Source organism: Oxyura jamaicensis, chromosome 9 (genome assembly GCF_011077185.1).
Source record: "Oxyura jamaicensis isolate SHBP4307 breed ruddy duck chromosome 9, BPBGC_Ojam_1.0, whole genome shotgun sequence".
NCBI classification, from domain to species: Eukaryota; Metazoa; Chordata; class Aves; order Anseriformes; family Anatidae; genus Oxyura; species Oxyura jamaicensis.
The window spans coordinates 24,678,690-24,704,279 of record NC_048901.1 but is presented as its reverse complement, the minus strand read 5'-3'; the positions used below and the strand labels follow the sequence as shown (position 1 = coordinate 24,704,279).

The window sequence follows — 25,590 nt, the reverse complement described above, 5'->3', positions numbered from 1 at the left end:
ACAGTCATATTCATTTGCAAACAATTGCTCTACAGTTTTGATCAACTTGTTATAAACTCTTCAGCATTTAGTGTAATAGATTCAGGCAAACAATGTGAGCCCTGTCTTGTTTTTCAGTCATTTGATCTTGCAGATATTTCAGTGCTTTTAAGGAAATGCTGAGCAATCCCACAGATTGCAGATAGAAATCTCCTCTGTTTCCCCAGATGAACTTTCTACTTTTCTAAGTTTGCTGAGCTCCATTAAGAAAGATTAAGGCCATTTGGTTTTATCTGTTAGTGAGAAAGGAAACACACACACATACGCAGCATTTTAAGGAGATTCTGCTTGTTACCAAAAAAAGGGAATAATTACCGGAGGGAGTCAATGGGCATTCAGTTTGTTCAGCTTTATATATCTGAACAGAGTAGTCTTATTCACTGTTTATTTCTTTTGTTCCTGCTCTTTAAAATAGTTATAATACGAAGCTTCATATTTGCTTAGCCTGCATCATCAAGAAGTGCTACTTTTTGAACTCTATAAGCATCCAGCACTACCTCCTAGCACTTCACTGGGGAAATTCCTGGACATACACAAATCCACAACCATGCATTTCCCTCGCACATTACTTTTACTAACATGGCAACGGGTAGGTTTTGGTTGCTGTAGAAAGCAGAGTGTTCCTCTATCAGCAAGGCACTCTTAGTGCTGTCGGCTGGGTGGAAAACCACTGAAGGAATTAATTTTTGCTGTGTAATCACAACGGCCCTGTCTGAGCTGGCAGGGCAACACAGACCCCTGCAGCAACGGAAATGCTGTGTCAGGATATTCCTCTTCGACCTCTCCTATTCTTGGCTTTTAGAGTAGTTTCTTCGCTCTACCTTTCATATGTTGAAAGGATAAAGAATATTGCTAATGATTCTTGTATTTCCTCAGACTGTGAAGTATGCTTGCTCCCTGTCCACTTAACTGTGGTAAATACAAACATGAATTAAATACACCGATTTAAGGTCAGTTAGGCTCCTCTGAAACACACATCCACCAGCCAGTCACTGTTCTCTGTCTTATGCAGGCCCAGATGTCACTGTTTTATCTGATGCTTGTGTTTGGCAGGCACTTTATGGCACAACATCAGAAACTGCTGTTTGGCGGCGCTGTGCAAACTATGTCAATGGCAACATGGAAAATGCAGTGGGACGGTTATACGTAGAGGAAGCATTTGCTGGAGACAGTAAACATGTGGTAAGGATTTAGCAAACCTAACCCATGTACCATCCAAATGTCACCTAATTGTCACTTAACACGCAGTTCTTTTAAAAGCTTGGATTACACTTTCAGTTCAACTTTTCTGTATAGCAGTTTCACTTTCTTAAAACCCTAACCTTCGGGTTTGCTTCTCAATCACCGTAGCGCTAGGCAGTAACAAGAATGGCTGGGCTCTGAGAATCATCCCTGTGCACTGCGTACTTCTGCATCACTAACTTTGAGCTGGCCGGTCTCCAATGCAAACGGCCACACCGTGAAGTAATGTGAAATGCAACTAGATTACACGTGCACACGTGGAGGGAGAGAGACATCTGCCTGCTCCACTAGTTCGAGGAGCCGGCCTGGAGCCTAAAGCACCACCACTGCCGCAGAACGGACCATGCATAAGCCAAAAAGCACATGCAAGGAACAGCACTTCCTAGAACCAACAGTCCCTGCTGCTTCTTTGAGACTGATGCTAGTTCATGCCCTGCCAACACGGGGCACAGGGACAATGGGTTATCAGTTATTTCTGTCTGCATTCCGTCACACAGAATATTGCTGAAAATTAACCTGAAAAGACTTAGTTCCTTCCTATCACTCCGACTGTAATCCAAGCTTTAGATATACAATTTTTTGTGGTAGACACATATAAAATAATTTCATCAGATGCATAGCATCCCACAGATGGATATCTGACAGATTTTTGGTTACCTGAATAATTTGTATTGTTTAGTGAGCTCGTGCCCATTGCCTTTCCTCCCATAGGACAGGCCAAAAGTACTCCTTAACTTGACCTCCCGATTTTGACTGTGGTCCATAAACAGCACACACTTAGGCAGCTACTGCAGGAAAAGCAAGACTGTAACAAACAAAATACCACTGTGGAAAAATAACTCGATCATTTTATGTGGATATGTAACATACTAATGTTTTCTTCCAAGGTTGAGGAAATGATTGCAGATATACGTGATGTTTTTATAAAAACCTTAGATGAACTCACATGGATGGATCTAGAAACCAAAAAGAAGGCAGAGCAAAAAGTAAGTTAAATCTTAAATATTGGAAATACTGTGTATTTCTGTAAAGATGAGCATGCCATTTGTTAGATCTCCTGAAAAAAAAAAAAAAAAATGCAGTAACGTCTATCATTGTTACATATATATAAAAACGTGTTCATACAGGCACAGCTGCTTACAGACTTTCTATATCAGATTCAAATTAATTGCGTGGGAAGGGGCTTATCTGGAGATAAGCACACAAAGTAGAAGACATCTATACAAGAGATTAAGGCCTTTCAGGCAAATCAGTGATTGAGGGGATTGATAATCAATATCTACAAGAAAATAATATTGAAATAGGGAAGGAATGATTTATGGTGATTTGACCAGCTATTACGTGCAATAGTATGAGAACAAAAAGTCAAATCATGGACTGGACACCTTCAGTGAGTTCTGCTTTAAGGGTGGAAGTAGCTACTATAATCATTTTTTTTTCTTTTTTTTTTTTTTTTTAATTGATTCTGGCATTGTCATCAAATATAAGTCAGTATTTAACTGTCAAATGAGACTGAGTAAAGTTTGAGTTAAAAGACTTTGTTCAGGAGTTCAAATTGTCAAAATCTGGGAACATTTAATAAAGTATTTCACTCCAACGTAGATGTGGGAGCTAGTTAAGAAATTTGGATACAGACTGAAGCTGAGGTTCTGAAAAATTGTAAATGTGATTTCCTAAACATACTGGAGTTAAAAAAAAAATCCAGTCATTAATTTTATTTCAATGTTAACCATTGTAAAGTATGACAAATATTTCAGGATATCTACTATTTTTTAAACCAGATTTTCAACTCAGAAACATAGCTGGCGTATGTTTGGTTGTCTTGTGCATGTTTCTCTAAGTTTACTTATAAAAGAAGATTTTCTGGAATTTTCCACTGTTATAATTAACCATAAACCTCACAGTGATTTCAGTGATTAAAAAAATGTACAAAAACCATATATAATTGAAGTGCTGGGTTTTCTGCAGTTGCTTCCATACTACACTTATTACCCAATTCATGACTGATTGCTATGGATATCAAATTATCTTTTCCCTAGGCAACAGCAATTAGAGAGAGGATCGGTTATCCAGATGAGATCATGACTGATGACAATAAGCTGAATAGTGAGTACCAGGAGGTAAGTCTCCACAATAGGCAGCATAATTAGAAAAAGGTCTTAAGAGAGAGATTGTGGTTTTGTCTTCTTAGCCAAGCCAAATCGTATGCATGTGCATAGAATAACTCAATCTTGTCTTGAGTTGCACAGGAGTAAGGAAGGATGTATTGAAGTTCAGTGTGGTGCAGCTGATCCAGAACTGATGGCAATGTGTATCTGATGGTATTTCAAGGGAATGTAAAAATTCTAGAGGAATTATGCTAGAATAAAACACAGAGACAATGGCGTTCAGTCAAGTGTATCTAAATCTGCCACAGATTGATTTAACGCTGGTTGACAGGGATGCAGGTACACTTAACTTAGTAACTGCACCTGCCTAGCCATGAATGGGAAGCAGTTCCTGAAGTTCGATGTGGACAGCCTGTATAATTTAAACTGCATCTGAGCTTTCTCACTTCAAATGTGTCCTCGGGATTCTTTTATGATGCAGGTTCATTTCAAGAATAACTCCATTAGCTTATCAACATCCTTGTATGTTCAGGTAGAATTTACCTTAGATGGTGAAATTTTAATTTTGAAAAATACAGGCATATAGTTAAAGTATGCTTTTAAAGCACAATTTAAACCTTGTTTATGTATTCTTTCCAAGGTAGAATTGCAGTTTACTAGGTTGGCAGATACTGGTTTCAAGCAGGCAACTCCCAGAAATTAGGGTCAAAACCAACAAATGCTCAACTTAATTCGAAACATATAAAGAGGGGATAAAGATCTCTGGTAAAGATTATACAGCCAATAACATACATCCAGCTACAGTATCAACTCAGTAATGTTGCAGAGAACTGCGAACCATGCTTTAACCCTAGATAAAAAATACCCTTAGAAATGCATTGCTTAGATTATAATTTTGAAGACTAGATTTTCCAGCTCTGTCTTTAACTGCAAATCAGTAACATGGCCACTAAGTATTTTCTCCTCTTTCTTTTTAGTTGAACTTCAAAGAAGAAGAATACTTTGAAAACATTATTCAAAATTTAGTATTTACCCAGAAGAAAAGACTGAAAAAGCTCAGAGAGAAGGTGGACAAAGAGGAGTAAGTATTTTAAAATACCACATAAAGGTTTTCACCCAGTCTCCACAGGAAGAAGTGCTTGGTTGGAGGGTAATCATCAATGCTTTAATGACCTTCCTGCAATTTTTCCCCCATTAAGAGAGCCAGCAGGAGGGCACTGCTATCTTCTCTAAGGCTGAACCTACATTATCAAGAAGGACGTTGAAACTTAGGGGATGGTGTGGAAGGTTAAGTATGCTGGAGTATGTCTAGTCTGGTCTCTCAGCTCCTGGAGCGGATTAAGTGGACTCCTGGAGAGCAGCTTTTCAATTAAGTTCATCCAAAAGATGAATTTCATGCCCATGTGTTTTATTTCTGTTGCTCAGAGACTGCTGTGCAATGCCAAACAAGGCATGATTAAATGAAGATGAGCAGGAATTTACTTCAGAAATGTTCTCATGCTCTGAATTAAAATACTGATGTAGATGTTCTAAAAGACTGACACAGAACATTCCCTAGCTGTGCTGGCTACTCTTCCTGTCTCAGCTCTGACCCATTTAAAAATTAATTAAGCCAAATCAGAAAAAAGACTGTGGTCACCATAGGCTCTGCTAACTTTGCAGGTCTGAATGAATATGGGCTGCAGAGATGGATTTGTGTGGAGGAGAGGATAAGAGAACTGGTTTTGTTCCGTCTTGAGAAGACAAAGGAGGGGTTTTACTGTTGGTTTCAGCTACCTAATGGGAGGGAAAGTAGAGAAGCCTGACTCTTCACAGTGACAGGACTAGTGGGAACAGACACAAATTAGAATATGAAAAATTCTGACTAGATATTAGGAAAAACTTTTCACCATACGGGGTGGTGAAACAAGACCCAGAGAGGCTGTTTGACCTCTGTCCTTGGATATACTCCAGTCTTGAATGGACAAGCCTATAAGCAACCTGATCTAATTACCTTCACATGAGACCATATGACTTCCAAAGGTACTTAGCTGAACTATTATATGATTCTTTCTATTTTAAATTACTTTATCATTTTCATAGTGCTGTTCCAGACTTCTTTTTTATTATTTTTAAGAATATTGAAACAAAAGAAATCATCTTGCATCTTCAAGCTTTTCAGAAGATGACATATACTTCACACCTCTGGAGTGGCCATTATGAAATTTCCAAATACTCTGTCAGAGCTTTTTCAGAAATATAGTCATTATTTAGATAAATAGTTCCAAATATTGCTTTTTCTCTTCAGTATTTACATATCATTAACTGTAAATATATGTTCCACCTAACAGCTATATCACTTTTGTTTTATTTTAACTTCAAGCTTTGTCTGAACTTCACATGTTGAATTACTTCTCCTTAATTTAGCACAACTCCTGTTTTGTTCCCATAAGAGTGTGTAAGTTAAGAGTAACTACCATAACTACCAAATCTAATTGCATTCAAAAATGACCTAAAGCGAGCCTGGAAGTGATCATCAACCTGATGGTTGAGGTTTTTAATATCAGCCACGAGTGATCATCTCCTGATAGGTATCATTTATTGTGCAAGTTAATTTTCAGTTCATTGAGTAATAGCCACTGTTGGGATACAGTTCATTGCTTATGGTTGGTTTTGCAATACAGTTACCAAATAAATCATTTACAACTTCACTCTGTTAGTCCAAAGTCTCCTATGAAAAACTTTTCAGTGTACTGACAGACACTATTTATTAAGTATAATAAAACTGCCAGGGTCAGGCTTAAATGCTTATGTAAAGGAAAAACCTGTTTATTACAAATCACGCTAGTAACTCATAGCCTATAATCCACTACAGCCCTCAGCTCTCAATCAGAAGCAGAGGTGCAAGACTTCATTTTTACTCTTCTAGTCCTAACAGTTCCCAGATCCTGACTACCTCCCAGAACTGTGCTAATATGAGGCACAACTGAAGCCCACAGAACCCGATAAAGCACATACAGCTGCACATGCTAATACACAATGAGCAGTAAGAACATATGAAACGAGAGAAAAGAAAGCGGTCTCCTAAGAAGAATTCAAAAACCATCAGCCTGTGTATTTCTTGGTTCTGCTCCTTGGCTCTGTAAATTAAACCGTTATTCTTAGCTTGAACTTCCACTGTTTCCTATGTTTTGAGATGGACCAAAAATAAGGCTAAGAGTCTTCGGCAAGGAAAGGGGTTATTACTGAAGTTAACCCATAGTGCCGTGAATCAAGCCTTGCCCCTGCCACAGATCTCATGGTGATCCTTTCATGTGACTTCATTCCTCAAGGAAGTGTGATAGAGAAAACTGTAATAGTTTCTAATCCGGTACTTGAGATATCTGGATATATGCCGATGATAAGCAATGCAAAAATCTTGTTTAGTAAATTCTCTTGGAAAAAAAAAAAAAAAATGTAATCCCCAAATGATTAGATATCATTATAACCTTAGCTTCTATGTTTCAGGTGGTTTTGGTTTTTTGTTTGTTTGTTGTATGGGAAATTTTGCCTGTACAATCCTGCAGTAACCAACTCCCAACCCAAACCATGTTCATCCTGAGCAACTTTCTCTAGTTGACCAGGCTGAAGAGGGGCACTGAATTCATCAGTCTCCAAAACTGCCTTCAAACCTCGATTATGCTGAGATTCTGTGATTTCCATTTCTAGGTTTGTGCCTGTAGTCACTAGCTCTGCCACTGAGAACTGAAATTCTAACCTTTATTCTTCTGTTGTACCTAGGTGGATAAGTGGAGCTGCTGTTGTCAATGCTTTTTATTCTGCAAGTAGGAATCAGATAGGTAAGGTTTACCAGCTTACTACCTGGATACATTTTTAACGGCCAAATGATATATATACATATATTTGCATGCATTTTAAAAATTGTAAGTGAAATGGGGGTTGTAGAAGGGTCTCAGCAGAGCAAACTCAGAGGTTTCATTGCTTGAGATCGGTGGCCATAGAGTTTTTCATCTCCTCATGTTTTGAATCACTTGCAGAACAAGGAGAGAAGCTTGAGATTCAGACGTGAAAGCACTAGCACAGAAAACAGCTTATTCTCAGCTTCTTTGTCCTTATCTCCTGCGCTTTCCCACATAGAACTGTAAGATCCACTGCTAGGAAGACGGACTCCAGGAATGCAGCCTCACATGAGCTGTCCTGAGCACGGGACCAGCACACTCCTGGAACGCACGCTCGTTGTTCGGAGCGGCTTTACGTCCCAGGCAGACAGCAATCCTACAGGGCTCTGTCACCACCCAAGTAAAATAATGGTAGCAACTGGAACAAAACATTTCAGGCTTAATGCAATCAGCACCTCCCAAAAGACAAACTTTCCTCAGAAAATCTCTCACCAGCTACCTTAAAGATCTAGTTATGAATCACAGCACAGAAGAGCTCCCTACTAGTACTAAGGACAGCAAGACAGTGCAGTCATTTGGGTAGGTGGTAACGCTAAGTGAGCATTTTGAACATATTACTGAACATTAAGCATAAAAATCTGCTCAGAAGGCCTTGTTAGAAATTATTTCGCTCAATAATTTGTAGAAAACAAATCCTGATTTGGAAGCCTGGAGGTGATGGCTGTTAATCTGAGCCATAAATTCTTACTTCATCTTTCAGCTATGGCACGTCAGGATAATTAAAGCAGCCTGATCTTTAGAGTGATGTCCAAATTAGATTAGTAATTCTATTCTTTAAAAAACAACCTCTAGAAAGGAGTATTATGCAGGATGTGGAGGAAGGTTAGAGCTCTGTTACTGCATTTCAATACGGCTCTGATTCCCGCTGTTCCACCAGCTTGAGATGTAGCTCACTAGGGGAAGAAGAGCTATCCACTGTGCTATGTAGCAGAAGCTGGGGAATAACTTGTTTTCAGAAGGACGGAGTGAAAAAAAATCTTTAAGTTCTGACATTTTATTCTAAAAATGGATGAGGTGACGGGGTGTTAATTATTCTGAACTGAAAGTCCTGGGGAACTGCCTGCCTGCAGGAAGGGAAGATGTTCCTGGGTTTTCAAGCAAAGGACACACTGAGCTCCGAAGGAGTTACAGCTGTGTTTCAAGCAAGCAGAACTGATGCCTATCATTCTGAGGAAATGTCTTGCTAGCAGTAATCTTCAAAAAAAAGCCTTCTGATGCTGTACTGCAGATACTGCTCTGTTTTGCCAGCCAACAAAACGGCCCATCGCACAGTGTGGCATTTACACTCTTGTCTTTACTATCAGCATTTTCTGATAATAACGAACATTTAGCTCTTTAATTACATGCCAAAGTGACAATGACACAGAATTACCGTGACAGCAGGCAGCAGTTTACACAGGGCAGCAGAAGTGGTTTCTTTTCTAACCTATTATTTTTTAATTTTCTCATGGTTCTTTCTCCTCTTGCACGAAATGCCTAGAACTGTACTGGGATTTACACTGAAACACAAGAACAAGTCTTCATTTATAAAAATATCACAATTGCAAGATTATTTATTTTTACTAAGCTGTTTCTTAAAAGTGTAAAAAAATAAACTTAGAAGTGGGTGAAAAGAAGCTCATTGTTCCCATTCTTTCACTGCTCTCATGGCTTTTTGTTATTATTATTATTCTAGTGGGAGTTACTGATATTTTCAAAGGAAGAACAAATTCTTCTGAGATTGATTTCTGGTGGGGGCTATGATCAAATAATTTATTCATTCTAGGGGAACACCCTCCCATCCATGATGTTGCAAGGTCTATTTAATAAGGCTACAGGAGAGTGCTAAATGCTGCAAACTGGAAAAGTACAGCTGCTCCTTTGCAAAGCAAAGCAGTAACAAGTACTTAAAGTAAAATCTGATCATGATTAAGAACTGTTTTGCTTTACCTTAAGCTTGGGGAGGAAGGGGAATGGTCCTACTGATCTGTTTCTACTTCCCTACAGCCATTGCCACATGTAAATACAATGCTGCTGCTGGTAAATCTGAGGGAACAGCACGACTTCGTTTGAAGCCTGCTAAACTGGCCTGTTCACACTGTACACATGGCATAACGAGGCAGTGCCTTAATCATGTTGGCTTTTTTTTCCAGTCTTTCCTGCTGGCATTTTACAGCCCCCCTTCTTCAGTGCATCTCAGCCCAGATCTCTGAATTACGGTGGCATAGGCATGGTCATCGGTCATGAAATCACACATGGTTTTGATGACAATGGTAAGTAACTGAGTTTCTAGTTACAAAACTTAGAGTACATGGAAAGTTTTACACGCATGACCAATCCAGCGTCAATCACAGGTCAGAACTATACCAGACTTCCTAAGAGAGCCTTAATCCAACCTTCTAATTCAGTCTGGATTAGTTTGTTTTATTCTTTAGCTGGAATATAGTTGGTTTAGAAAAAAGGAAAATTAAGAGCATCATCTGTATGACTTCCTCATTACAGATATTTATTGCACGTGTGATTGTAATTACTTGCTGCCCATTTTAGCGCATCAAAAAAACTTCTTTTCCTGTGTGCATAATTATTACAGGCAGAAATTTTAATGAGAACGGAGACCTCATAGACTGGTGGACTGAAGAATCAGCACGCAATTTTAAGGATTTATCCCAGTGCATGGTGTACCAGTATGGAAACTTTTCATGGGACCTCGCAGGGGGACAGCAGGTATGTTGCATTTATTTGTAACTACCAATGTTGTTTGCAGAGAGGGGACACAAAAACTTATGTTCTAAACATGCAAACCCTTTTTCACATAAACGGTCTCTTGGCAACACTGTCACCTCCTATACCTCAAAAAGAAAAGAGGGAAAACAGTGAGAGATTGTTAAAGATAATGGTAAACACTCTGCCATACACCAGCTGTGCTGAAAGAGGCAGGATTTATGTTCCAAAGGAGTGACAGTCCTAGGAGCAGTTGCCCTAGAAGTCTTTTTAGACCCCCAAAGGCTATTCTTTATGAGGGAAAGCAAACAAACAAACAAACACCTTGCAAGTTGGAACCTCATTTCTCTAAAGCTTGACATGCAAACAATATACACTCCCATGAAAACAAATCCTCCCTGCTGATTTCTTTCTCTCACAAGTTTCTTGCCCTTTCCTGAAGATAAACATGTGGACTACAAAGCAATAAGGTCTGGGGAGAACCGGAGTACAGTAGGGCTACAAGGAAAAGATGAAATGCAGACTTAGGAGAGGCAGCCAATCTAAATGTAACTGCATTCATAGCATTCTGCAGGGTTACAACTATCAGGCGTTTTAGGCATATCGTGTAACAGCTGTGTCTGGAAGCCCTAATTTCATGAGAACGGTTTGCAGGATCAGGTCTGTTTTGTGTCCCAGCAAGACGAACATTAACTCAAAGGACCAGGTGAGAGTGATTTGGGCATTCCTCTTGCCGAACAGGAAACCAGTCCTGTTCCTACTGAATGCAAGCTGCAAAGCCAGCACAGGAAAGAGCCAGCTCTGTCTCCATCGCACAGCACTTCATACCGTACCATGTCATGGTACGGTGACCAAATGCCCTGCTAATGCACCCACATTGCCTCTAACATGCAAGCCAGTTTAAATCATCTAGAAGCAGCTTAATTATCTTCACGGTGACCCCACAGTAGTGCCGCAGGGCTGTAACTGATGCAGGTTGGCACTGCGTGTTCTTCAGAGCTATGGACAGCAGATTTCAGCCGTCGTTTCTGGGTGAGGTGCCTTGATTCTGACAGCAGAGGCACACAGTGTGCCAGGACAGCTTTCAGTTCACACTCCTGCACCTTCCAGAGGGAAGTCCCAGGGCAGCTGCTCAGTAAGAAAAGGAAGCAGCCCACCACTGTAGCACTCGCTTGCATCGCACGGTGGCAGAGCCGTCACCTTCAGCACCCACCTTGTTTGTTCTGGACTTCTCTGGGTAACCACGTAGGGCACTGCACAGCACCACCACCTATTTCTGTAAGGAACACAGTTCCTGGGTGGGACCTCCTACAGTTAGGTGGCCAACGAGAAAATGCTTACGAGAAGGTAATTCTCTGACTACCACTGTGTGGTCTTTTTAGAGGCTGACAGTATGTTCCATCATACAGAACAGGGAAAAGAGAAAGCCCTGAGGATTTCCTAAATCTCTTTTTTAAAACTGCTGGGATTGACAGAGAAGCCATTAAAAGTAAAAGAGTTTTCTTTTTTCTTTTTTGGCAAATTTATCTGCCATTTTTCACACATCATATTCAATCTAATGATGATTCTAAGTTTTGCAGCTTTGAATATTGTAGCCTAAAGTTCATGGTAAAGGTCAAAAGTATAATTGCTTAAAAATAAAATTACAGTTTCTGTATTACCAAAGATTCATCATCTTTAGTGATACTTCACTGCTTCACAAGTACTGTATTAGCTAAATAGTTATCTCCTATGCATCTTGCTGCCAAAGAGCTACCGAACTGGCCTAATACACTGGAAAATACTTAATGACTTCCTAGCAGATTTGCTGATGTCTGTTAACTGATAACTGGAACTGTGGTAAGAAGATGATGGTTAAAGACATGGGGAAAAAAAAAAAAAAAAAAGGAAGAATGGATGAACAAGTGACTAAGCATCAGAAAATCTGAGTAACAGAGATAGGAGATCCCAGAAAGCTACTTGGATGGGGAAGAAGAGGATTAGGGAAGACGAGAGTTTCTGCATGGATTTTGAGACAAGGGAGGCAGATAACTTTCAGAGACACTGTCATAATCTTCTGCTAAAACTTCACATTTTAAGGGAATTCTCCCCTCTAAAAGTGAATGAAGCACAAACTTTGGCATTAGAGGTCCTGGATAAGTTCTTCTTTCAGAAAACCATACTTCACTTTTTTCTTTTACAGCTGAGTGGAATCAACACCCTAGGAGAAAACATTGCTGATAACGGAGGTGTTAGACAAGCATATAAGGTAAGAAGTATCCATTTTTCTATTTTAGCTAAAACCATCATATATTAAGAAAATTAATTTCAGAGTCTTTGAAGAAGAAACATTATTTTTGTGTTAGGGACAGGACCAAGCTGTTGTATTTCATCCTATTAATTGTTTCAGGACAGGTATTATTTACTTCTAGCACACTCTGCATCTTTTTCAACTTTTTTTTCTTTCCTTCTGTGAATACGGACTTTGTAGAACGAAAACATTTAATGAATCGGTGCCACTCTTGGACCATCACCTAACTAAACGGATGATATTGAGCAGCTCTGTCTGCCTTCACCAGCCTTTTCATGCCAGAAGGGAGGGCTAGAGTGATTTCCTTCTAAGCTCTGTCCATAAAACAGTCTCTGCCTACATGGAACACTACCCCTTGTTCAAAATGTCATCTCATACAAGTGACTAGTGTCCCCTGAACAGGTATCCAGAGATGTCAGTGACATCTGGACTCCTTGTGCTAAGCCTTCCATGTGGGGCTCGTAAGCATTTAGGTTTTCCTTTCCTGGCCATTTTCTTGTTACTTCCAAATCTGACAGTGCGGGCCATCATAACGTGATCCTCTTAACTCCACCCTTGGCAACAAGACTGCGATCATTGCTCATGAAGTGTCTGCTGGGATGCACGGGCCAGCTCACACCTCACAGCTTCTGCAAACAAGGCCATCAGCAATGCTTACGCCACTAGAAATACAAATGTTGGGGGGTAAATACATAAATACAGTCATAAAGGAGAGTTTAAAGAACGACTTGGAAGACTAAAAGAGGCATCAGTATGGCATACAACATCAGTCTTATCTTGAATTATCAGAACATTTGTGCATCAGAAACCAAACAAACAAAAAAGCACAGCAGTACAGACCCACGAAAAGCCATTCTTGTTCTGAAAGGAATGGGCGTAGGCAGAGAAGAAGTAGGAAGTCAGAACTATTTAAAAAAAATAGAATTTTCTATATGTTGTTACTATGACATCATATAAATAGTAGAAAAAAAGACAAGACGGAACCTTGAGAGCTCACCCAGCCCCCCCCTCCCAGCAGGCACAACGAACCTTTCCAAGAGCCAAACCTGCAGTAAGAGAAGTTCTGCCACCCCCATGCTGTAGTGTCAGTGCTATCGCATCTCTGCTTTCAACAGTGGGAACATGGAGCCATCGATTCCTTCCTTTTCTGCAACCTTTTACATACTTGAGGACTGCTACATACTTGAAGGCCCAGACTTCTCCTCTTTAGACTAAACAAACCCCGTTCTTTCAATCTTTCCTCATAGGTCATGTTTGCTAGACCTCTGCTCATTCTTGCTGCTTTCTGCTGGACTCTCTCCAGTTGGTCCACATCTTTCTTTAAGTGCAGTGCCCAAAACTGGGCAGAGTGCTCCAGCTGAGCCCTGGCCAGTGCCAAGTACAGGGGAAGGATTACTTCGTGTGACTTGTATAAGACATTCCTGTTTATACATCCCGGGACGATATTTGCCTTTTTTGCAGTATCATGGCACCGTTGGCTCTTGTTCAGCTTATGATTGACTAAAATTCCAGGAGCCCTGTCACTAGACCTGTTAACCGCTCGTTCTTCAATTTGCACTTGTGCGATTGGCTTTCCTCCTGCTGTAGTTTGGCACTGTCTTCAGTCAGAACGTTTCTCCAGTTTGCCAGCATCTTTCTATAAGTAATAACACGCTAACAATTTACTGTTTGACACGTGGTCTTCATGAGAAACATGAATGCTGCTTTTATTACTATGGAAAGTTTTAAAGTCTTCTGCAATTGTTAGAATTAAATACATTTATTCCAAGTCCATTAAAAAATCAAAATTAGATAAAAATGAAAAAAAATTATAATACAACATTTAATAATTGATAGGATTGATTTAATAATTGATAAAACTGATCTTCTCCCTGCTGAATCAGTTTTATGCTAGTAAAATTGGATCCTGGAACTCTGCACTGTACACAGGGAAAGCCTATCCTACTGCAGGTGTACTATTTTAGATATTATTTTAGATTCTAGCCCAATAATTGGCAAAATAATATGATATTTGTTCGATAAACATTTGAGAGGAAAGCAAACTGTGAACAGGACAGACGTGTTCTGTAAAATCAGAGATTTTTGTTGGTTTGTTTTTTTTTCCAACTTTCAAAGCATTTTACCACACTTTTTTAACTCATTAGAGAAGGAAAAGAACACGAATAACTCGTAAGAGAAAGAACAAGGGTAGGAGGGAAAGAGGAGGAGGAATGAATCCTCTGATCACATCTTCATTGTCTTGGAGATCAGAGGCAGGCAGGGACACCCAGCAAAGGCACCAAGCTGGGGATCCCCGTGCTGGGAGTCCCTGAATCAAGAGAGACATGTCAGCTGGGCTCAGTTTGGGACGGTGCCTTGGAAAGCATCTCAGCACCGTGGGTTTTTTGTTATCTTACCGTGCAAGATACGTATTGAGGGAAGCGACAGTAACACCTGACCACAGAACCTGCAGGAGACAGCGCTGCTGCAGGTGGCTCTGCACAGACAGCCCCAAACCCTGACAGGTCAGAGGCTGGTTTGGTACAGGGCGTGCTGATGCCTCACTGCATCTACCCCTAAGCTGATGCAAGAGAGTTTCCCAGCCATTTCCTTTACAGAACATACTCTGTTACTCACTTATCAACCCTGTGAAAGGGTTTTCTAGGAAAATATGTAACAATTCAATGGAATTTGATACGTTAATTATTATAAAGTTTGCTGAAGAATAGTATTCTGTGGCTAGCGCATTTCAAAAAGCAGCCCTTCTTTGCATTCTTAATGTCTTCCCCTATAAAAAGATGCATAGTTATGCAAAAATCTGGTTATCTGGGATTACCCCCCCAGTAAATTGCTTTATTTAAGACTGTTTCTTTTACCATTTATTCCAACATAAGTCAGGCAGGCCGGAATCCTGAGCAGCAGTCCAAGAGCCTGCTCATTGAGAAACCTGCCTTGATTCAGTCAGGCCACTGGCACTGTAATACTAAGAAATGGTCTTTGTCTTTTTCTGCTTAAAGGTTGCATGCAATAAGATGGATGGCCAAAGTAGTCGATGATAAATTATGTCAAAGACTCCGTGATGTTCCTCCTTGTCATCATTTCAGTTTGACTGTGTGGATTAGAAGTTGTAACATTGCTGCACAATTCATTTTACAGGCCTATGAAAATTATGTGAAAAAGAATGGGAAAGAGAAACTTCTTCCTGGTCTCGACATGAACCATCAGCAACTGTTTTTTCTGAATTTCGCACAGGTATTTCATACTGCTTTACTGAAGGCTGTGAAAATCACCCAGAGCTGCAGTTTAACAGAAAGTCAGAAATAGGCTGACTTTTTCCGTCTTACTAAGGACTGGCAGAGTTGCTAAGCTGAGCAGTGTTCTCTACGAGGTAGTGAAAATAAAGGCTCATTGGATAACTTTCATCCTCCCTAAATAAATGAATTCATCTAGGAATAAGTCTGGTAGGCAATTTCTTGTGCCCAAGTGCCTTTGTTTGATGCTTACTGTATACTTCTTTTTAAACAAAAAATGCACTTTTTGATACGTTCTAAAATGACATTTAATCTCAAGATATTCAGTATTTCATAGTGAAAGGACAGCAGGTCTCACTCTGAACAATCTTATTGCTAACAAATGCTTTTCTTTGTCATGTGTGTAGGTATGGTGTGGAACATACAGACCAGAATATGCTGTGAACTCCATCAAAACTGACGTGCACAGCCCAGGCAAATTCAGGTCAGCATGTATAACAGTGTACTTCCCTAGGTGAAACACAGCTTTTAGCTACTGAGTTATAAAATCCAGCACAAAACAGTAGCTTTCGTTTGCCAGGGTTGATTTAGGCATACAGAAAGCTACACAAAATCACCATTTGTTTTCTTGTGCAAAAGTAACAGAAGTGAGGTTTTGGTGGAAGATTACTTACAAACCTGTACGTGTTGGTACAACAAGCAAATGTGTGCTTTCTGCCTCGTATCATCAGTTATCCTTCCCAAGAATAGGTGAGCTTGAATTCAAGAGGGACATACCATAAACTTGGCTGTTCAGAGTGAATTAATAGGACCAGACTAGGACCTTGTCATTTTAAGTCAGAGCAACCTGTTCTTTAGTGGCATAGCTTCGAATCACCTCTGGGGCTCCCATGCACAATAACTGATGTTGCTTGATACAATTCAAAATATCAATTCCGTCATCTTTCTCTCAATGGCTTTTCACCAAAGAACTCTCTCATTTATCCCACATGCTGAAATATTTGGTGAAAGCAGCGACTGTTCCTTCAGCGGCTCCTTGACTGGCGTTTCGCTGTGGGTGGTTTTTACACCGTACGCAGCCCTCTCCCAGAGGCAGCATGTGCACAGGTCCCACAGTCAGCTGAGTTCAGCCACGGCACTAAGGAGGCTCTACAGCGGTTCTGCAGAACTTTGCCTCCTCCTTCCATACCTAATTTCTATGAACCATGAGTCCCCTGAAGTTGACCAGTTCAGCAGCTTCACATAATTGTATGTGTGTATATTTTGGACACGTTACATCACGTATTACGTCACGTTACATCACGTATTGTGCTGTTTTACGTCGGTATGAAAGGCTATGAAATTTATAGCCAATTGCACAAATATTAATGAGGAACCATACTAACATTTTTAGAACATGAGGCAGTTTTCAGGATGAGGCCTACCTAAGAGATCCAAAGTGCAAAGCATTTCAGTACACTTTTTGTTAGTAACCTCTGCAAATAGACCCAAAATACTTCTTGTTCTGTTTCTGGCAAACTCACACTAGTGGTTCTTGGCCACAGAACAGTGAAGCCCTGATAGATCACTTAAACACAGAGCCCAGAAAAACGGCTAGAAAATAGAAAGTTACCTCCTGCACTGCTGCTGAGACCAGCGGGGAAATATTTTCACGTTTGATCCTGTGGAGCCAGTCAAATCATTGCAGAGGTCACCTGCTGAACTTCACCTCAACTTCTCCGGACACTTCCTGGTTCTGCTGAACATAATCTTTATGATTGTTCACAGAATAACCAAAAATTACTCACAGAGGCAGTCCTTCAGATAATTCCTGGTCCACAATCAACGTGCATCAGTATTTATGTTTGACATTTCCAGCTGAAGCTGTTTTCTAGCATAGGCATGTGCATGCTCTCTTTCCATTCCTGAAGCGACTCCTCTCAGTCACAGCCACACATGTTCACAATTACAGATACAAAAACCGCTTCAGCTGCTACGTCCTCATACTCACTTGAGATCTGCTGTTTGTAAGTCTTTTTTCCAGGAAACTCGTTCACTGGAACATTTGTGAAAACGCCCAGAGAAGCAATGTGATATTAGTTACAATCTGGTCAGTGTAAAAATGTAAATGAATATTCCCTGAAAAATTATACCGTATTCCTCCACCTCGGGGTCTTGTTTTCCCCGTAGCAGGAAACTTATCAACAAAAGATAGCTACGAAAGAAATCTCAGTGAAAACAAACAACAGGCGGTAAACCTGTGGGTATAGAAATAAATGGCAGTCTTGTGAGAGCCCGTGATGAGGAAGGTCTGGTCCTGTATTTCTGGGGCTTGCAAAGGGGAATATAAAACTGGAGGGAGAAGACACAGCCACTGCTTTAGGTGAAAGGGAACCAACTGCCAGAGCTGAGAAATACATGCGTTTCCCACAGTTGTTTGAAGTGATGGGGGGAAAAATGTTATGAAATGTGGATCTTTGGTTTGCTTGTTTGTTTTGTTTTTACACAAAGGGGATTAAAAATGCCAAGATGTTCTTGTTTTGTTTTAAAGGGTCATAGGATCATTGCAAAACTCTCCGGAGTTTTCCAAAGCCTTTTCATGTACCACGAAAAACTACATGGATCCTGCTAAAAAATGCCGAGTTTGGTAATGGAGCTGCAAGCCTTGCATCTCAAGAAGCTTTCCAGAAGAAGAGAAATTTTGAACTACTTTTTAGAAGGGGAGGAGGGAAGAAAACCGAGGGAAACATTCTACAAAAGTCACTGTAATTCTTAGCAAACAGACAAACATAAAACAATCACACACCAAATCAACCTCTTTCTCAAATGAAGGACTAACACCAACGCAGCAGTTAGCTGTTCTAGCTGATCAGCTGCTTTTCCTATCACTGAACCCTGCAGATTCTAAATCACTTGACAGCACACAGTAACATTTCACTCGTAGTTAATCCTGTTGCCCCCGGGTCGCTGGCACTTTGGATTTTTTTATTTTTTATTTTTATTTTTTGAAATGTCAAAGTACGGTGCATTATCTCCCACTGGTTGGTGAATGCATAGTTGTGATCGAGCAGAGGAAGAAAATATTAAGTAACACATGGTTTTAGACATCATAATGTGATAATGAGACAACAGTTGGTATCCTGTGTCAGACTTTGAACCCTCTGCTGTTACGATAAATCTGTTCTACCAAATGCTTTCATTTCTACTTGAAACCATTTATACAAGAGGAGTCCAAAGACCTGCTGTAATTAACTTCTCACTAATTATGCCAGTGTGTATTATTTGAACTCACTATTTACAACAGTTTATTTAGTACTTTCCAGCCAAACTGAAACTGTAGGTAATTTATTAATTTTTGAACATGTAATCTGTAAGATTGCGATCTAAGACCCTTTCACGGTTTTCTAAGCTTTTTCTTGTTTTCTCTAAAGTCAGTCTTTTTAAAGGTTTCTAGCAATGTACAAACCATAGTTTTTATATTTAAATCTGAGCTACACTTTTGACTTGAAGTATTGTAATATATTTTATCAGCATCTGCATAGAACTGGGAAATTTGATTAAAGCATGGTGTTAGGCAATAAGATACAGTCTACAAAACAGAGCTCTTCAACGGAGTACACCAGCAAGTGTACCATCAAGTACAGTTTTCAGGCTAACTTTCTCAGTGTTTAGGGTTTTGATCCTGCACATAATTTGTTCGTGTTCTGATCAACGTCAGTCCTCACATCAGTGAAGCTGCTTGCAAGAACGGAGCTTTAAGTAAGAAGGTAATAGGCTTTAAATCTGCAGTGATACCTGTTGGACAACCTCATGCAGATTGCAAAGGAACTTACTGCTTTGTATACCAAAGCAAACAGATTTCCAAAAATAAGTAGCAGATACCTCGGACGACTGCTACAATAGGTACATTTAAAACCTACGTTCCTTTTAGCTTTTTGGGTTTGTCATCTGATAAAACATTTTGATAATAAACTGAAATTATGAGCCAAATGCAATGTGTGTTCTTTATAGGAAGTACAGAAACACAAAAACCATACTGTCCCTGTAAGTAAACTGTGCCTGGCCCTGAGCACTGCACCCTCAACATCTATAAAAACTGACAAGGAGAATTGAAATCGCTTTGTTCTAGTTTCAAAACCAGATGCTAGTAGGTTATTTAGTAGCCAACGAAATCACACCAAAATTGACCACAATAACCTTTCTCTTACAAGAGACATTAACCTGATGGCGTTCAAATGAAATTTGATCTTTCACAAACCCAGGTCCACAGAACTGTGAAAGAGGGAGCGCCGTTATCCCCATCGTACAGCCACGTACCGTACTACCCGACACGGGTGGAAAAGAAATTCTGAAAGTAGCTAAATAAACAAGTGGATCCTGACATACAGAATAAGTAATAATAAATGTAACTAAATAAATACAGAGTCGTTAATGATTAGTGAGCAGAAGAGCAAACAAAATACTGTCCTTATAATAGTATGAATAAATCGCTACAAGTAGATCAATTCTAACGTCTGTTCAGTAGTGGATCAGCAAGCTTTTTCTGATAAACTTATTAGCTAATTTGTCATTTGCCTGCTGGACAGACAAAAAAAATAGAAGCATATTTATTGTTGTCGGAGATAGGGATGCCTTCTTTTAATTTTCTACAGCAGGCATAGTACCCAGGGAAGTTTTTTTCACTTCTGAACAAGCCAGCTTTTACACTCATGAGTGACGGGACACTTTCCCTGAAGCCCCCATTGCATCACTAGGTGCACATGCCCATGCAGCTAAATCACTTCCAGAAAGGCCACCCGAGACCCCCCCTTCCTCCCTCTATGCAGCTGCGGCAGCCGCAGGCTCAGGCCTGCAGGAGCGAGTGAGGCTGCTGGCTCCTTGTCCCCCATTGGAGAAGGCGGGGAAATAAAAGCAGGCTCAGCTCTACTCCTGGCCAAAGCAGCTGAATCAGAACCGTGCGGAGAGCTATGAGGACTGAAACCAGCCCTGGCAGGAAACAACTGCACTGCAGGGCCAGGGGCAAAGGAGAGCGATCGCGCCTCTGCAGTACAGCCCTCACCCTCAGCGCCTGCTGACGCCGGTCCTGGGGGTAGGCAGACCGTCCACCACTTCCCATCAGTCCAGCCTTCTCCAGTTTTTACCCCAAAGTCACCGGGCACAGCAGCCAAGGGCAGCAAAACCACACGGCAGCATTTAAGAGGAAAATAAAACGTACCAGGCGTGTATTGGAAGCCAGACTCTACCCAGTGACACTTAGGATTTCCTCACACATGCAGAAGTGAAATTCGGGTCTTCATCAGAGAAACGTAGCACTAATAATTTAGATGCAAGCTGTCTGACATTAAGCAAGCAGTGACAATCAGAATATGACTTTCATCACAGCTTGCAAACTAATTAGTGCCAGTGAGGCTTTTCCTTCATACGCTGTTAACGTCAGGGAAGTATTTATAGATATGGCATGGAAACCATCTACTAAAGGCTTCAAAAACAACAAGGGACTTACAGGATTGTTGCCAGCTTCTGCAGAAGCTTACAGTTAGTCCCTCTGGTTATAAAGATGTCTTTGGATTGTTTTGGTTAACATAACTTCCCGCTGCGGCAGCCTGATGAAACCTCAGGTAGTACACGCAATGCAAATGCCCACACCAGTCAGCTCGTTACCAACGCGCTAATGAACCAGGTACCAAACACGCACAACCCGCAGCCATCACTAAATACTTCAGCCAAGGAGCACAGATGCAGTGATTCCCTATCAAGCAGCTTTGCTTCTGCTGCCCAGGGAGGCCAAGGGCAACCTGCTGCTGAGAGGTGCATGAAAAGGGGGGGTTGGAAAAGGCCGTCACCTCTGCCTACAGAGAACTGGAGCTCAGGTGATGCCAAACAGCTCCTCAGACCTCAGTGGCTTTATACCGGTAACCAAAGTCCTGTCCAGCATCATAACAACACAAACATCCCACGGCACAGTGATGGAGACGCTGAACCTATTGCCACGCAACAACAGCAGTACCTTAATTTCGGCAGAAATCTGAAGTGTATGTTTTCTTGAGAAATAATAATAAATTAGTCTTTTCTCTCAAGTGGAATGGGATGCTTGTGATTTATGGGAGGAAAAAAAAAAAAAACCTACAGAACTTATTTCCCAGTCCGCCCCTGCTGGTGTGGGAAGCCTCAGCAGTGCATTGTACGGTTTCGTAATGAAAAGGCGCATGCGTGGGTTGTACTGGAGAAGGATGCAAAAGGCCGCTTTGCATAGTGGTCAGTGTGCTGTAAGCAGTGTGTAGGGTGCGTATTTTCATGGAATAATTCTCTTTTTATCAGCCTACAAGTGGCAGGAGCTTCCTTTCCGCTGACCAGCAGTCAGCTCAACAATACGCGAGCCACCCTACAAACATCTTTGTTTTGCCCTGCATTGCCCGTTGAGCAGTGGTTTCAGTTCACCATCTTATGGCTTAGTCTGGAGGGGGGAAAAATAATAATAAAAAGCAAACATAGATACTGGGAACTACCTAATGATCTGAAGAGAATGTGTATTTATTTGTCTTTTCCAAATGAGATCCTTCTGCTCTCAAACATCAGCTAAAACTGTTTATATTTTAGCTCTGTACTTTTTAATTTGAAACATTTAATGTCAGATGTTGCTAGACACCTGAAAAAGCTGCCTGGGACATCTGGATCTTTCAGAACTGTGTACATTTGTCAGTGCCTGGTACATAAATGTGTTCACTCTGCTCCAGACCTGGGAAAAGGCACGGTTTGCACGTCCTGGCGGTGGCTGTGGCCGGGCAGAGGGGCCAGGCACGATCAAAGCCACGAGGCAGCCGCAGGAGAGCTGCTGTCGGCTCTGTGGCACCGCTGGCACAGCGCAAACCAGGCACAGCGGACGAGCCTCGCTGTTTGCTTTGTCTGCTCGCAAAGGGAAGAACGGGAACATGAGAAAAAATAGGTTGGGATTTCGTGTAATGGCCGTCCCCTAACGTCTCAGCACAAGGATTTCTGGGCAAAACCACCATAAAATTGACCTACTTGTGCACCGACTTCTCTGTGTCTTCAAGGGCCTCCCAATTGTCTAGAGTTTGGACAGTCAGAGCTTCTAGCCAGACTGGACAATCTCAGTCTTAGAAAATGAAGCATTGGTCCCTAAAATGAGATAATGTGTGCTCAGACTAGCCTCTTAGAGAGCCTATACAGTAGGTGCACGGAGGAGTTAGAGCGGGTGGTGTCATACCGAAGCAGCTGCCGCAGAGGTTGGGACTCCGCAGCTCTGCAGGAGACCGCACGGTTTATCCCCTTGGGACAGCTGAGGAACTAAGTCTGCCTGTGAAACGAGCTGATGTCGAAGGGGCAAGGTAGCTTGGTGTTACAATTCCCAGAACTAAATGTCACACTTCAGTGCTTCAGCTAATAGCCGCTGGAGTTGCAACGGAATTTTCATGGTTGCACCAATGCCAAATACATTTAGTTTTTCCCCCACCACCCTAAAGGATAACAGACAGTGACCACAGATGGAGACAGGATGTCTGATTAATGTGCCTTCCCCCTCTTCTCAGAATTAATCCAGAGTGCCTGAGCAAGAGTCACAGAAGTTTCTTACCCAATCTCATCAAGGGGTCATTAAGGTTTTTTCCACATTTCCTTAAATGTACATCTTGTTAGAATCACCAAGACAGAACAGAAAGAATGGAAACGTTTTAGTATAAAAACCTTTGGGCTCAAAACCGAGCTATCTGTGAAAATACAGTAGGTCAGATTATCTGGTCACTTCTGATTTTAAATGAGCAGGTCACTGGACAGTCTCAAGGCACATAGCAGGTAAGTATAATTAACTCCAATGATAATCAAAAAGAGCCAACCCCCTTGTACAAGATAAACAGGACGCCACTCTGAATCTGACCTACAATTGTAGGCATGCTATGCTGTAGAACAGATCCCCCAACCTTAAACACGCCTGATGTTTTCTTTTTGGAGGACACACACATTGCTGTTTCATTGTAATTGACTCCATGAAATTTTTCCTATAATAAAACTAAAATACATCCCCAGGCCACACAAGAAGTTAACTCCTGCATGATTCTGAACAGTTTGAGGTTCCTTAGTTACTAGCAGCTATTTTAGGTTTGATATTCATTGATGTCTTACGTAAAGCCAGCTTTCTACGGAAAGGCATTGAGTATTGCACCAAGGCTGATTTGGACAACACTACCATATCTTCAGATGATGGCACTACGCTTTGGGATGTCATGCAATGCCTCCTAGCATTTGCATGGCACAGCCTGCCTCACCTAAAGACCTGTGACCCTCCCAGCAACTGCCCTTGTTTGAGAGGTGGGAATCTGAACTGCCTTGGTACTGCACAGGAGCGCGCTGACACCAGAGCACAAAATCTGTGCTCTGAGATTTCAGAGGATCAGCCCACCTGTCCTTGGGATCAAACTAAAGAAAAACCTCTTCCTCCTCTTAGTGATGCAGGAAACATCTAGGAGGCTTTAAAAACATGCAAAATGAAAGCCCTAAATGTGTGACTGAAGGCTTCAGTCCTTTCTGCTAGTCCACAGCGAGGTGGAGATCATTCAGGTGCGACACGTTCATGTGAACATCAGAGCAACAAGACTGACCACGGAGCTAACAGCACGGCTGGCTTTCGTCACATACCTTGTGCGTGTGGTCTGCAGCTCACCTCCCTCCTGTGCTGCAGACTTCTCCTAACACTGCAACCGGTAGTAAAACGATGGTTTTCCTCACGTTGAAAGCAGCACTCGCCTGCTGTCACCACCCGTCAGCTCTGCCTCTTCTCTGCAAGCAGCCTGCTGGGTTTCCTGGCAGTACTTACAGCTGGGGAGAGTTGTGCACCTGGTGTCAGATAGTGACCCTCAGGCACCAAGGCAGCACCACCTGTCCTCCTGCTGCATGCCTGAAGGATGTTTGTCCACCTGTTTTCGAAGGCCTCCAGTAATCAATAATATTGATTATTATGCTTAAAAACTTCTTCCAGCACGTCTGTATCTTTACCACAAGGACAGACTGTATCTCACCTGCTGGTTCTCCACTAATTCCTGCTGTGTGTATCACCAAGAAAAGGTTATTCCCTTCCTTTTTTATTAAGGTTTTGAAGAATAATGTTTTCTCCAGTCTTCTCTTTTCCAGACTGAACCACTTCAGTGTGCTCATTTTGCCCCTGGTTACACATTATAAATCCCAGTTCCCTGTTGCTGCCCTCCTCTGAATCCCCATATCTGTCCTTTAGAACAGTTCCTGAAAGGTGTAGAAACTTAATTTGCACCTACTGCGTTGCATTTTCTCCAGGGCAGTAATTTGGTTTCATTCTGATTGCTAACGCTGTTCCCCAGCATCCCGCTTGCTGCCAGCAGAGGGGAGCTGCCGGCACGCCACACGACAGGCCTGGCGCCCAGCGATGCCCTCGATCCAGCCTCGTGGCATCTAATTCAACAAGAACTGGATTGGATTCCAGTGCAAAAAATACAAGATTGGGCCCTGAATATCATTTATACAGAAAAGACCAGCAGTTAATTTGGATTCTATCTACATAGTATTAAATAAGAAACAAATTTTTTAGGACCTAGAATGTCCAAATCATACATTTTAAGCTGCTGTTCTGCCAGGGAACTTTTCCTACCTCCCTTTCACTTTCTAAAGGATTTCTTTGATTTATAGAGTGGTATATTTGTGTCACCATTTGCTTGCTTTTTAAAAAAGGTAATGTAGTTTCAGAAAATGTATTTAGACACTTCAGATCTTGGGACAGGGAGAGTATACAGCCACAGTATTTTAAATATATATATATATTATATATATAAAGTTTACTAAAAAAAAATAAAAAATTGTCTTAACTCACTTAAAAGTTCCCAGATAGACTGAGATACTTCTTCCCCATGCTTGCCACATCTCACAAATGAGCTTAACCCATGTTCTCATCTGCCATGGCACCGGTAACTCTAGGAAAGCTGTTCCCAAAAATGCTTAAATTCAAGACGGTAACAACAAAGCAGGACGGGGAGCAGGCAGGCATCTGACCTACCACTGGACTCCAGAAACCACTCACTCGGTTA

The 25,590-nt window shown here is 41.3% G+C and overlaps 1 protein-coding gene and 1 long non-coding RNA gene across 5 annotated transcripts in view; one reads left to right on the top strand and one right to left on the bottom strand.

The window, feature by feature from the left end:
* Positions 1 to 19,516, top strand: part of MME (membrane metalloendopeptidase) — a 39,840-nt gene extending 20,324 nt beyond the window's left edge. For all 4 annotated transcript variants that reach the window (XM_035334532.1, XM_035334533.1, XM_035334530.1 and 1 more), the window contains exons 13-23: positions 1,093 to 1,221; positions 2,169 to 2,267; positions 3,321 to 3,401; positions 4,367 to 4,470; positions 7,149 to 7,207; positions 9,460 to 9,579; positions 9,897 to 10,030; positions 12,210 to 12,275; positions 15,453 to 15,548; positions 15,955 to 16,031; positions 18,078 to 19,516. In XM_035334532.1, the coding sequence (XP_035190423.1) occupies positions 1,093 to 1,221; positions 2,169 to 2,267; positions 3,321 to 3,401; positions 4,367 to 4,470; positions 7,149 to 7,207; positions 9,460 to 9,579; positions 9,897 to 10,030; positions 12,210 to 12,275; positions 15,453 to 15,548; positions 15,955 to 16,031; positions 18,078 to 18,177 (1,065 nt within the window). In that variant the 3' untranslated portion in view covers positions 18,178 to 19,516. The remainder of the gene's footprint in view (positions 1 to 1,092; positions 1,222 to 2,168; positions 2,268 to 3,320; positions 3,402 to 4,366; positions 4,471 to 7,148; positions 7,208 to 9,459; positions 9,580 to 9,896; positions 10,031 to 12,209; positions 12,276 to 15,452; positions 15,549 to 15,954; positions 16,032 to 18,077) is intronic.
* On the bottom strand, positions 142 to 24,302 carry LOC118171421. Its single transcript, XR_004753196.1, has 4 exons — positions 24,176 to 24,302; positions 17,160 to 17,282; positions 8,700 to 8,826; positions 142 to 272 (listed from the first exon to the last, which is right to left on the bottom strand). It is a non-coding gene; the product is annotated as an uncharacterized LOC118171421 (long non-coding RNA).
* Positions 24,303 to 25,590: the final 1,288 nt, after the last annotated feature.